The sequence below is a fragment of the Monomorium pharaonis genome, chromosome 9 (assembly GCF_013373865.1).
Source record: "Monomorium pharaonis isolate MP-MQ-018 chromosome 9, ASM1337386v2, whole genome shotgun sequence".
NCBI lineage: Eukaryota > Metazoa > Arthropoda > Insecta > Hymenoptera > Formicidae > Monomorium > Monomorium pharaonis.
The window spans coordinates 14,838,054-14,852,729 of NC_050475.1; the positions used below are offsets into that span (position 1 = coordinate 14,838,054).

The 14,676-nt window shown below is 31.8% G+C and overlaps 1 protein-coding gene and 1 long non-coding RNA gene across 2 annotated transcripts in view; one reads left to right on the forward strand and one right to left on the reverse strand.

The window, feature by feature from the left end:
* LOC105833490 overlaps positions 1 to 14,676 on the forward strand; it is a 230,539-nt gene that overhangs the window by 129,502 nt on the left and 86,361 nt on the right. The window contains 2 exon segments of the mRNA XM_036292192.1: positions 5,025 to 5,185; positions 5,253 to 5,589. Of these exon segments, the coding sequence (XP_036148085.1) occupies positions 5,025 to 5,185; positions 5,253 to 5,589 (498 nt within the window).
* The window catches only part of LOC118647386, an 89,640-nt gene that overhangs the window by 17,228 nt on the left and 57,736 nt on the right, over positions 1 to 14,676 (reverse strand). The gene's annotated exons all lie outside the window — the stretch shown is intronic.

Consider the following 14,676-nt stretch of genomic DNA (forward strand, 5'->3'; position numbering starts at 1 on the left):
AGCTCCCGGGAAGCTTATATAGAAATTTCCCGAGAATTATTTTGAAGCTCGCAGGAAACTCTTAAAACAATTTCTGAAATCCTTGCAAGCTTAGATGAAGCTCTCAGGAAGCTTGTATAAAAGCTTCTCGGGAAATACTTTGAAGCTCGCAGGGAGCTCTTAAAACATGATTTATAAACTCTCTGCAAGCTCAAATGAAGCTCTCAAGGAGCTCTCAAAAGCGGACATAGCAGCTCCGTGCGAATTTTTTGGAAGCTTAAATGAAGCTTATGAAAAATTTTGTGAGCTCCTCGGGAGTTCCCCGTACTGTATGGGTGTGTAATTATTTTTATAATTTTAATCTTTATTTTTAGGAATAATTGTCTTACTGCAAGTCAACAGTTATTACTTGCATTAAGGGGGGAAATACTTTTTTCAAAAATGTCAAAAATTGTTTTTTGTAAAGTGTTAGTACTTATCTCATGAATATGATTTCAAAGTTTTAAAGCGACATTCTAAGTTATAGTCTATGAACGTGTTTTATCTTCGCTCGGTGCCGGAGCGGGAAGACCTATCTTTTATAATCTTTTTCTTACAAATCCTTGTACCTTTTACCATTTGGGTAGAGCAAATGTTTCGGAAGAAGTATTTATAAAGTGTCTATGTGTTTTTTCGTGTTTACGAAAGTTTTAATTCGACGCTACGCTTCGTAGCACGTGCATTCTGGGTTGAAAATTGTTGAAAATATAGCATATATAGCAGCCTGTTTGTTTAATGGATATACTTCTATTTTACGAACCATGAATACTCTAGACATTATTGGGAAGTTTTCTTTACAACTTCGAAGTACTTTTGAAACCGTACAACTTTTATTTAAAAAATTTTGTTTTATTATTAATATTTCTTATACTTCTGACGGTTTTGATCCGAAAGGGAAAAATTTTTTTTTTCGAAGGGGTGTTTTACCTTCCAAACATGAAATTCTGCACATAAAAAAACACGTTTTTTTTTATTTTTGTGTTCAACAACATATTTCATGGAGAAACAAATTGGTGTCGGACGCCTTCCCTTGTTAATTAAAGTTACGTTAAGATTAATTTAACTCACGTTAAAGTAAAAGTTAATTTTGAGAAACTTTATTTATATTTAATTAAAACGCTATATAATTTATTGAAATCAAATTACCAATATTATTACAATATCGATCATCAAATATATTTAATGTTTTATTTGTAAATTAAGTCATAATATTAATTACATGAAATAAGAAAAAAATATTGCTTTTATGCAGGAATGTATTTTTATTTTATAATTTTTTTCTTTTGTCCAGATTAAATTTTTAATTTAGAAAAAAGTTTACAAGTTAAAGTTTATATGTTTCAAAAATAATTTGTTAAAGCTAGAAATTAAATTATTTAAATTAACTAAATTAAATTAAAAGTAATTAATTTTTTAATTTATCATTAACTTTTAATTTTTTAAGTAATTACTACTCAAACCTGAAAATATTTAGAGATAAATATGTCTCTACTTTATCTTTAATTTACATCCTTTCTCAAAACATCTTTTAATCCTATCTTAGAATTGAAAAGAGTAACGAAAAGTAACGATATTTTCAGCGTTACTTTTAAGTAACGGTAACGAATTACTTTTTATCGAAAGTATTGGTAACAGTAACGCGTTACTTTTAAAAAGTAACTTTCCCAATCTTGCATTTTGTACATATATATTGTAGATTTTATATACTAATAAGCAAATATTATCAAGTGACGGCTGTACCAAAAATAAAATTTTTTTTGTTTTTGATATTAACTCGACCGTATTGCTCTAGATTTCGGTGCGTACTTTAATTTTGTAAAAGAATTTTGCGATTCTATAAAAACAATTAAAAGATGATAATAATAATAAAGTGTCAGGGGATAGTCCCAAGCTTGGTCCCACCTATGGCACTCAGACCGAGTCCATTGTGCCTCCTCGTTAACCAGTTTCCCTTAGAGGAATCCTGCTTTGTTCCAAAAGCGGAGTAGGTCTTCCATGGGTTACCGTCCCACCTGATCTGGTTCCAGAATGCCTGATCCCAGCAGGTTTTTAATCCGACCAATACTGGACAGTCCCCAAGGATGTGAAAGCTAGTTTCTTTCTCCTCGCCACACAGCCTGGAGTCGGGGGTATCGCTACGACCCAACTTCTACAGGTGGTAGTTAAGATCGCCATGGCCTGTGAGCAGTTGCGTCGCAAGTCTGACATCTCTTCTGCTCAGAGATCTTATGCTTCTAACAAGGGACCTCGCGAACCCAAAAATTCTGATTTTAATGAAACTTGGCATAAATGTAGAGGGGGTAAATACATGAATTTAGGAATTTTTAGTTGATGCTTATAAACGGTTTGAAGGGGTAAAATCACCTTTCAAAGTTGAGACATTTTTGCATTTTCTCGATATATCTCGCAAATTAAATAAAATATTAAAAATGTTTCATACGAAAGTTTTACAGTATAAATATCTCTATTTATACTGTATAAATTTATACTCTATTTATCTCTATAAATATCTCTATGCTATTTATTTTTTCAAAAAAAAAAAAACTTTGAAAAATGAATTTTTTTCTGAAAAAATAAATAGCATAGTTAAATAATAGTATTTATGCTGTATAATTTTTGTATGAAACATTTTTTTATATTTTGTTTAGTTTGCGAGATATATCGAGAAAACGCAAAAATGTCTCAACTTTGAAGAGTGGTTCCACCCCTTCAAGCTGTTTTTTAACCAAAATAGAGAATTTCTAAATTAATGTATTTATCTCCTCTACATTTATGCCAAGTTTTATTAAAATCAGAAAATTTTCCGTTTGGTCTTATAAACGATTTAAAGGAGTGAAATCACTTTTCCAAGGTTGAGACATTTTTATCTTTTCTCGATATATTTTGTAAACAAAATATTAAAAAATGTTTCATACAAAAGTTTTATAACATAAATACCTCCATTTAACTACGCTGTTTATTTTTCAAAAAAAAATTTTTTTTTTAATTAAAATAAATTTTTAATAAAATTGACTTTTATGTATCTAGCATTTATAAAGTAATTATACTATCTTATATACTACGTTTTATTTATATTATCTATGTGTATATTATGTATGTTATATATTATCTATGTTATAATACTATACATTTATATTATCTGCATCCTCATCTTTCATTTATAGGCTTTCATTTATTGGTGGAATATGTATAATTTGAAATAAAATAATTAACATATTAAGAACATTCGCAACATTCGTAACATTATTAATAAAGATACAAAATTTTTATTAATACGTGATTTCTATTTCATATATGATGCATACTGTGACATGACGACAATATAAAACGTGAATGTGAAATATGTGACGTAGACAGAATGAACACTGTGTGAAAACAACGTGATTACTCTAATATTGCGCAACTGTCACATAAAAAAATAATACATGTAGGAATGCAGTTAATATAAATATATAGTATCATAACATAGATAATATACACATAGATGATATAAATAATACGTAGTATAAATAATATGTAGTATAGGATTGTAAGCTTTAATATTTAGGAGTACATTAGGTTACCGATAAGTAGGATATCCAATTGATAATAGAATATGTATACACATAACATGTACCCCGAAAAGCCTGATAATACAAACGGCGTCATAGCACCACCTGCCGTCTGTAAGTTACATTTCAGAGAAATTTGGAGTAACGCGCTATATAGTCAGTTAGCAAGGGACCGTCTAACTCGTCGTACATACTATCGGAAACTGTCCGAGCAATATCTGTAAAGTTGGTGTTAGTGATCACTGAGCATAGTAAAGTGTCTTAGTAATAAAATTAATAAATGGAACATTGGATACTAGACTATAAAGAACTTGTGAAACTGTTTCCTGCCCATTTACCATTTCTGACAGATAAAAGCGTCCTTAATCTGTTCAAACGGAGTATGATCTTACACGATAGTATAATTACTTTATAAATGTTAAATATATAAGAGTCAATTTTATTTAATATTTTTTTTAATAAAAAATGTTTTTAATTAAATTTTTTGTTTTCGAAAAATGAACAGCGTAGTTAAATAGAGGTATTTATATTGTACAACTTTTGTATAAAACATTTTCTGATGTTTCGTTAAGTTTACGAAATATATTGAAAAATGACAAAATGTCTCAACCTTTGAAGGGTGGTTTTAACCCTTTAAACCGTTTTTGAGCATCAACTAAAATTTTCTAAATTCATGTATTACCCCCTTTACATTTGTGCCAAATTTCACTGAAATTGAAATTTTGATGCAATAAATATTCAACATAGGAAATGTAATATAAAGTAAATTTTTGAAAAAATTTTTTCAAAAAATAAACAGCATAGTTAAATAGAAGTATTTATGCTGTAAAACTTTTGTATGAAACATTTGTTGATATTTTGTTTAGTTTACGAGATATATCGAGAAAAGGCAAAAACCCTCAATTTTTGAAGGGTGGTTTCAACCCTTTAAACCGTTTATAAGCACCAACTAAAAATTTCTAAATTCTTGTATTTACCTCCTCTACATTTATGTCAAGTTTCATTAAAATCAGATTTTTCGGATTTGCAAGGTTCCTTTGTGAGTATAGGTAAAACGTAGCCAAGTTAACTTGATAGTTAAGTCCTAACCAGTTGGTAATTTTTAACTTTTAGGTAACCATATATTTTGAAAATGGCCCTTAGAAGAGTAATAACTCCATAAAGACAATTAAATTACTTATTTTAAGGATACAACGTAAAATATTCAAAAATCTACAGCGTAACATCGTACTTTATTTTGAATCATACCAAATATTTCCAACTAAAATATTGCAATGTTACTTCAATATTGTTGAAATGTGTATTATATTTTGTGTGATTATATCTTTATAACAAATATACATTATAACAGATTTTTGTAACAGATATTAAGGTCATTGGATAGGAGTTCTCTAAAACAAGGCTTTATCCACATTTATTTTGCAAATAATGAGGAAAAGTTTGTTCTTTTTCCAGACGAATAGCGCCAATTGTATGGCGATCGGAGATAAATATATTTTTATTGGATGCGCCGAAGGTATTGTAAGATGTTTTAGTCCTAGCACACTTCAATTTATTACTACGCTACCAAGGACACATTATTTGGGAGTCGACGTTGCACAAGGATTATCTATCAGGTTTATAATAATGCTATTTTTTAAAGATTCTTTGTCGTAACATTTAGGAATATTCTCTCATTTTTAGCCATATGTCTCAGCATCCGGTTAACGCAAGGTATCCAGACGCGATCGCACTTGCGTTTGACGAACGAAATAATAAGCTGACCTGTATATACAATGACCACAGTATCTACGTTTGGGACGTGAGAGATATTAAACGAGTCGGAAAGTCGCACTCGTTCTTATACCACTCCGCTTGTATCTGGGGTGTCGAGATGTATCCAACCGATTCAGATTCCCTCGGTGCGATGCCATCCGGAAGTTTTATCACTTGCTCGAGCGATGACACGATAAGGGTTTGGAATTTAGAAAAGGACTGCTCGCCCAATGAGACTATATACAAGCGAAATATTTACAGCAACGTCAGTACATAACGCCGCACGTGTTTAAGCTAACTCCTAGATAGATTTGCTGCAATTTTGCTGGAATCTTCATCCCATAATACGAATAAATCGTAATAATGTAATGATTATTATAATTGTTAGTTAATTTATATAATTGTATAATATTGTGAGGAATTGAATCATTCTAATATAATCATTCTATATTATAAATATATAGAGGAAAGGCACCGCACTTAGAACACCACTTTATTTTTGGACTATAATTCTTAAATAATGGTTAAAAAAACACTTTTGAAAATACGAATTTAAATTAAAAAGTATCTTCAAATGATATAGTAATTTTCATAATATTGTTGCACTTTTCATGTCATTTCCACACTCCCAAAAACTTTGTGTGCTCTCGCACTCTCTCTCTCTCTCTCTCTCTCTCTCTCTCTCTCTCTCTCTCTCTCTCTCTTTCTCTTTCTTTTAAACTTTTAGACACTCGCAAGAAATAACACTCTCGCGTAGATAAAGGAAAAAACGGTATTATTTGTACACACCAAATACACGAGCTTGACAACTCTTAAAACCAAATGCTTTTCCATGGCAACCGGATGAGCGATATTGATCCGCTGGATCAGCTGATTCGCGCGACCGGGCATCATACCGGGCGATATGTGTAACAGTATTGTTTTATATTTTTTTAAATAATTAATGTTTTTGTGACACTTATCAAAAAAGATATCTAAAATGGGCGCCTAATTTGGAACCCGTATACGATTGAAGTATTAATGTTATATTTTTTAATTTATACATCTTATCTAAATTACATAGTTGTCTAGACTCTATGTTATTCCATTAGGTTTGCTTAAGAAGCATATTTTTTAACAGGCACGCTTTTTCCAACTTGTCTATTAATTGTCTCGTAAAATCTTGTCTCGAAACATTTAAATTTTTTTTTCTAGGGGAGGGGGAGTGTTATTTAGTGTGCCTTCCGCCTACTCCAGTATAATGGCTACTCTCTTTTTCTGTCTAGTATCTCTTTTCTTTCTAAACTTTAAATTATTTTTCCAATGCTTAATGAACTGCCACAATATTCTCAACGGTTTAATGTCTGGTCTTTTTAACCAGTCCTCTATGTCATATGGGTATCTTGCTCCAATGGAGGTTAACTAATTATACATTTTCTCTCTAGCTTCGTCGTACTTATTGCACCGCAGCGCCACGTGATGGACGTCTTCCTTTTTTGCTCCACATTTGCATCTTGGGCAATCTATTTCTTTGTACTTAATGATTTGTTTAAGTTGTAATGATAAAATCTGCCCTCAGTCTGTTGACCATATTTATTAGTCCTCGTTTTTCTTCGTGTTTGTAAAACCATAGCTTGGTTCTTTTTTCTTCATAAAATTTCCTTGAAAATTTTCTTCCTTTATACTTTCCTTCTATATTCTGTTCTTTGTTCTTTTAATCATCTCTGATAATCCTTTTTCAATCTCCGATAAGGACTTTTAATCTTGTGTCCGTGTCTTCTTTCGCCTCCTTTACCATCGCGTCAGCAAGTTTGTTTCCTTTTATATTCCTGTGTCTCGGTGTTCATCTGATAACGATCTTATATTTTCCATTTTTGGCATATTCCTGTATTTTTTCTCTTATTTTTATAACAAACTCAAACTGTTTCCGGCTATTAATAAAATTATTTAATATATCTTTACACTTTGAGAATCCGTTAGCATTAATAAATCATTGTTTAACTTTAATTCTTTGGCTATACCTAAAGCTTTTTTGATTGCGACGCATTCCGCTGTAGAAATTGAACAAATATTATTTATACTCATTGTATATCCTGTCTCCGACTCCTCTAGAACTATTGCTATTCTCGTACTAATTCCTTTGAATGGCCACTTGGACATTACAATTGGACACAGTGCAGATGGACACGTTGCAAATAGACACGGTTCGTTTGAACACAGGGCATAAATTTTGGACACGTTAAAAATGTACACCGTGCATTTCTATACCGCGCACCTCTACACCGCGCATCTCTACACCGTAGATCGTGCATCTCTGCACCGTGCATTTCTACACCGTTTAGTTTGACATCGTGCATTTCTACACAGAACACGTTCATTTGGACACGTAAAATCGTACACAGCGAAGTTGTTTATTTCAATACGTAAAAGATTTACCCTGTTTGTTTGATTGTATCAAAGATATGCGCTTTATTTAAAAAAAAAGTAATTATTCAGATTAGCTACACCAGTGCAAATATTGGTGAAACTATGCTCATTCAACGCGTTTTTGCGAAACGAACGAATCTGGCAGAAAAAAGCGTCGCCCTGCCCAACAAAATATTAATCGTAAAGTCCACTACTTGACAAATTATGAAACCCTGTCATATCGACGAAATGTAATGACTTGAGCGGTCACAGCCCCATGCTTCTTGGCCACAAGCGCATGTTCTGTCTAGCACAAGTCATGCAAAAAAATGCGCGAATTTTATATGTCTACGTATTTTTACGAACATTTCGTTTTGCGTGGAAAGTCACAAACCCCATGTGGTGCAGAGAATGCTTCGCGCGCGCGGGGAGGGTGTAAGGGTGGCCTCCCTCCGGCACCCACCCTACCAAGTCGCTAACCCATGAACGGTGTAGAGATGCTAGGTATAGAAATCAAGGTTATCAGAATTGATACAATTGTACTTTTCTAGTACATTTTTGCATTTTTTATACACTAGTACAGTTTCCTTCTTTTCTAGTACATTTTACAAAAATTTATATCTTGTGTGTATTACATTTACTTGATTCTAATCTGTTACAATCGACTAGTCACTATCTAATCTTTAGGCAAATTTATAATAATCTTCAGTCATAAGAAATTAACCAATCATGTTCGATTCTTTTTACATTTTCTGTGAACTTTAATTAATTTTTTCGCGATATCCAATGCAATAGAGCTTTCCAGCAAGTGGCACAAAAACAGCATATTCTGTTTTTGTATGATATATTTAGTTAGAGACAAAGACAGAATTACTGCTGTGTCGATTTGTGTCTCTTATTGGAAAGCTTCCATTGTTTTTTTGGAAGTTGTATGTTTATTGGTTATCGCATCGCTTCTTGCCGCGTTGCACAAGCGATTTCAGATCCTGTATGCAGGAATTATAAATTTTATATAAATTTTTTAGCCTAAAAATTTTAGTTGACACAGTCCATAACATTTTGTTAAAAATAAATCCCATTTAAACATGTTTTATATATTTTTTTAATTATACTAAAAATTTGTTTGAGAGAGAATTTAGTACATTTTTTAATCCAAATCCTACATTTTAACTTTTTTATTCTAGCAATCCTGGTAGAAATGCACGGTGTAGAAATGCACGGTATAGAAATGCGCGATGTAGAGATGCACGTAGAAATGTACAGTATACAGCTGAATGGTGTAAAGGTGCACGGTGTAGAAATGCGCGGTATAGAAATGCACCGTGTACAACTGAACGGTATAGAAATGCGCAGTGTACAACTGAACGGTGTAGAGATGCATGGTGTAAGAATGTGCGGTATAGAGGTGCATGGTGTACGATTGAACGGTGTAGAGATACGCGGTGTACAACCGAACGGTGTAGAAATGCACGGTGTAGAAATACGCGGTATAGAAATGCGCGATGTAAAGGTGCACGGTGTAGAAATGTACAATATACAGCTGAACGGTGTAAAGGTGCACGGTGTAGAAATGCGCGGTGTACAACTGAACGGTGTAGAGATGCACGGTGTAGAAATGCGCGGTATAGAAATGCACCGTGTACAACTGAATGGTGTAGAGATGGTGTAGAAATGTGCGGTGTAGAGGTGCACGGTGTAGAGATGCGTGGTGTAGAAATGCATGGTATACAACTGAACGGTGTAAAGATGCATGGTGCACAACCGAACGGTGTACATTTGTAACGTGTTCAAAATTTATGTTCTGTATGTCCAAAAGTTACTTTGTCAAAAATTCCTATGTCTAAATAAACCGTGTACACTATTTTGTGTCTATTTGTAACGTGTCTACTTGCACTGTATTCAATTGTACTGCGTCCAAGTGAGTCGCTTCCATTCCTTCTTTTATTTTAGATCCGTCGGTATAAATTATTTTTTGATCTATACTTAAGTTATATTTGCTTTGTATCTATTAATCATTTCTGAGTCAGTCTTATCTTTTTTGTCTTTTTTTGCTCTATTCTTTCCTATCTTTAAGTCTATTTTTATTTTATTGGTAATTCCCAAAAATCACAATTGTAAATCGGTAATGTTTCCTTCCTGTCAAAATTTATTCTGTGTTTTTTAAAATCCCTCTATGATTCTAAATATAAGAAATTTTGTTTTGACTGATTTCTTAATCTATTCCTCGCCATAACAATAACTAATCTATTAAGTGTATTTTCTAGATATTTATTTTTGCCATATTGATATACTTTGACCCATTGATTTCTAACTAACTGACCTGCTCTATCTTCTATTAGTATTTTTATATAAGTAATTTTGATTCCGCGATAATGACATTACTCGGAGTGTTGTTTCTGTATCCCATAGGTATACGTACTGCTTTATTCTGTATTTTCTCAAGGCTATTCTTTCCCTTCCAGTCTTGAGTAGTAAATGAAAATCGCATATTTTAATGTTACTCTAGCATAACTTTTATATACTGTGAGGGCTATGCTTACTTCCATCTTCCAACTGACACGATTTAGGTATTTTAAAATGTTAATAGTTTTGTTCGTTCTATCTTTAATCTTCTCGAGGTATTGTCCGAAATTGAAATTGTCAAATGTGATTCCTAGAAATCGAGCTTTTTTGGTTTTCTATCCTTATATTTCTTATCCTAATACTGATTTTTTCTTTTTTTCTTTTGTTAAACAGCATGATATTAGTTTTTGCCAGTTTTATTTCCAATCCAATGTTTTTTAAATTTTTAGCTATAGTTTTTATTGCTATTTCCAATTCCTGTTTACACGTTTTGATATCATCATTGCTATAATATAATGCTATATCATTCGCGTATTGTAAGACTTTGATCTCTTTTTTCAAGTTATTTATTATATTTGAGGTATAAATTTCGTTCAATGAGGGCTTATAACTCCTTTTTGTGGTAGGCCTTTATTGACTTCTCTCTTTATTATTTTCTTATCTTCTATAATGAATTTAATTTTTCTTCTCCATGAAGAAAAAATTAGATTGATAAGTGTCAACGAGGATTTAGAAAAGCCAAAGGATGTATAAACAACCTAGCAAGATTAGTTGGTGACATTGAATTGGCCAGACAATCTGACACGAACACAGTAGTGGCTTCCCTAGATGTAAAATTGAGATTCCCTAGATGTAAAACGTATTGAGTGAAATTTTGGATAATACTCTACAGGAAAAAGGACGTCCAAATAGGATAAGAAAATTCATTAAGGCATGAATGAATTTTTTTATTTTGTTGATACATCCTCTGGCTTTTCTAGATTCTTGTTGACACTTATCAATCCAATTTTTTCTTTTTGCTAACTACATAATTCTTTTGTTTATTATTTTCTCCAAGATCTTAAGTACGCATGAGCTCAGGGTTATTGGTTTCACTTTTTTCTTTTTTTCCTTTATCTATGAATATTGTCTGATTTACTTTTTAGTCTTCATATAAGAAATTATTTTTGAAAGCATAGTTATATAGATCCAATAGTTTTTTCTTGAATTTTTTACTTAATTCTTTTAGCATTTTATATTCCACACCGTCTGTTTCTGGGCTGGACGTTTCCTTGCTTAATTTTATTGCTCTCTCCAATTCTTCCTCCGTAAAGCTGGCATCCAAATTATATTTAGTATTATTTAATTTATTTTCATTTCTTTGTTCTTTTTTGTCATTTCCTTCTGTCACCCAAGGCATGCAATTTTTTTATTTTTTGTAATATGGCAGCATTTCTATCTTCTTTTGTCTATTTGTTCCAGTCTTGTTTATTGTCTGTTTTTAATGCTTTTATTTTATTCCATACGTATTTTACACTAATAAATTGATTCAAACTTTTTGTAAAGTTAATGAAGCTATTCTTTTTACCTTTGATTGTTTTCCTTGTCTTTGCTATACATCTCTTATATTCTATAAAGCTTGCCATAAAGCTTTTTTTTTTAAGTTCTTAAGAGCTTTTTTTATTACTGCTTTGCACTTCTCGTCCCACCAATCTACTGGTTTCTTTTTTTCTTCTCCTTTTTATTTCTTCTCTCAAATTTGTTTTCTACATTGCTTACTTTGTACTTCTGTTTTTATTATTATTATTATTATTATTATTATTATTATTATTATCTTATCCCTATTGTTTCTTCCTTTTTCCTCTTTTTTCTTACTGCTTTTTTCATAGTTTCTATCAATGCTTTATATTTTTCCTCTTTGTTTAACTGTAGATATTTATCTTTTTCTAACCGTTTCTTTTTTGATATTATGATTTGTGGATATTCTTTCCATCTTGTCTTTTGTGCTTATTCTATTTTCTTTTTTTATATATATTTTTAGTTTTTCTTTAATTTCAAATTCAATAAGATGTTGATCTGATCCCCATGTGTTGTCCAACTAACTATATTCTATCTTGTCCAATAAATCTATCCAATAAATCTTTGTTACTAAATAAAAGGTCTATATTTGAGTCTCTGTGACCCCCTTCTCCCATTCTTGATAAACGTATCCATGTTTAATATGTACATACTTTTTTCTTCAAATTTTTCTAACAATTTTTCTCCATTTGTGTCTGTATCTGAACAGTTCCAAACTATGTTATGCGCGTTCATGTCACTTAACACAATTAAATCTTTTTCCTTAGGGATGTTTTTATACTGAATCAAGTCCCTGCTGGTTCTTTTTCACCTGTTTTTTTGTTTATATTCCCATGACATTGATGGCTTTTTTGTTCTTTCTCTTGATTTTAATATCTATATTGTTATACTTTGCATTTCTTTTTTTCTCCTAAATTAATTTTTTCTACCTTTATCTCTTCCTTGAGAAAAATAGCTATTCCTCCAGCTTCTCCTTCACCTTCGTTATATTTATTTTATATTATTGTTTTGTACTGTGGTACTTTAAATTGTTTCTTTCTTTTGCTTGAAACATTAAGTTATTATACATATAGGTTATATATTAAAGTTACGATCAAGGCGTAGTAACAATCTCATTACTAAACCTCTGATCTCAGGGAGTGTTCCAATTTACACACACACACACATATACACACACAAAACTACTTTATGTTTAAAACTGCACTACGATATAAATATAAAAGAGAAAAAGAAACAGTTTTAGGGAACTGCAAACATGTGAAATGATGGTAATGTTATCGATAATACACTTACTATTATTTAAACTGTGCAATTGCAAGAGAAAATTGTGCCAATAAAACTCTTGCTTTTGGCGAATTTGTTTTTAGCAGATTTTAGATTCATGTAGATTTTAGATCCACGTAGAAAAGGGCATGAATGATATGAAATATAGATTTTTATTTTTTTAATTAAAACGGATCATGTTTTTTTCGGTATTTATACGGTGCAATGTTTAGTTTTCGAGAAATAAGGAAGTTTCAATTTAGGAAACTTCCAAATTCTGTTGCTTTTTCTGTACAGTTATCATAAATAACTTATTTGCTTTTATTTCAAAATCTAATTTGAAGGTCATGTTTGAAACATTAATTTATTGTTAGAACGTAACTATCATGAGAAATAGTGTAATAAAGTCTCTCCTTTTATTTTGTTTTCTTGTTATCCAAACTAGATCTTACAGCTAAATTGCAGCAACATTATTCTAATCTTGCAAATTGCAGTGTAATGTTTCAGAAACATTTAAAATATAGATGTTGTTTAATAAACAAGCACGCCGGTTGAAAATGATTACAGAGTCAAATAAAGGTGGCAGAAAAATTTAATAACTTTAAAATAATTTTGGCAGAATATAAAATTTAATCTATGACAAGTCTGAATAATCTATGAATATTCTGATTACTTTATGACAATTCGGTTAATGACGGACGTTCACAACAAATATAGTAAATAACACATATGGAATTACACACATATAGAATAGAATACATATAAGAATACACAACAATCAGAAATTACTAGGGTTAATAAATTATAAAATTATTCATACAATAACGTCAAACGGTTATTCAAATTAATAATCATGCATTCCATACCATAAGCTTTATGCAATCATATTATAATCGTAATATTTACAAATGAATCATAAAATTAGTTGAGAATGATAAGCGTAATGAGAATTACGGAACATTACAGTGATTCTAGATTTTTACATCAATAGTATTTCAAATGAATTTACAATATTTCAAGTAATTAACGCATATGCAGAAGAAGGTTACACTGAAACTTTTGATTCATACATGTTTAACATTTATCAAAAAATGTCTCTAAACAGTTGATTGAATACGTCTGATAGTGACGCCAACATGTGAACGCATCTAAATAGATTACGTTCGAAAGTACGACGGTATGAAAATGTCTCTGAATAATTGCTGAATAGTACAGCTGAATGGGAACCTCTGAATTGAGTTCTGTCCTGTCGGTTCGCCGTCGTGCTAATCCGAAACAGGATGAAAACTTTCTCAAGAACTCAATTGAAAACTCTCTACAGAGGTTCCGTGTACCTGGAGCTCGATCTCCTGGTCTCTCTCTCTCAGCAGGCCGTAGAATTTAGAGTCGAATGTCCCTCTCTCTCACTCTCTCGATAGGCCGTAGAATTTAGGGTCGAATGTCCCTCTCTCTCACTCTTTCTGCTCGTCGTGGTGACTGCAGGAATTGAACTCGAACTCTATCTTTCAGCAACCCGTAGGGTCTGCAGAAACTGATTATGCAGTGTACTTGGCCGTGGTAAGTCTCTACTTTGAATGTGCAACCAATTTGCACGAGATACGTGGCACGTAACGAAAACCTTTACAATACGTGTGTATTGTAATCTGAATGAACGTCTTACTCTGACGCTCGTCTCAGAAAGAATGAATGAAAATCTGACTGTCTGTTTGTAGCGTCGTCAAGAGAAATTGGGTCAAACAAAGCAAGATCAGACGTGAGTCGCGTCGAGGAGTCGGTCAACGTCCTCGGTATCAATCATGTACGA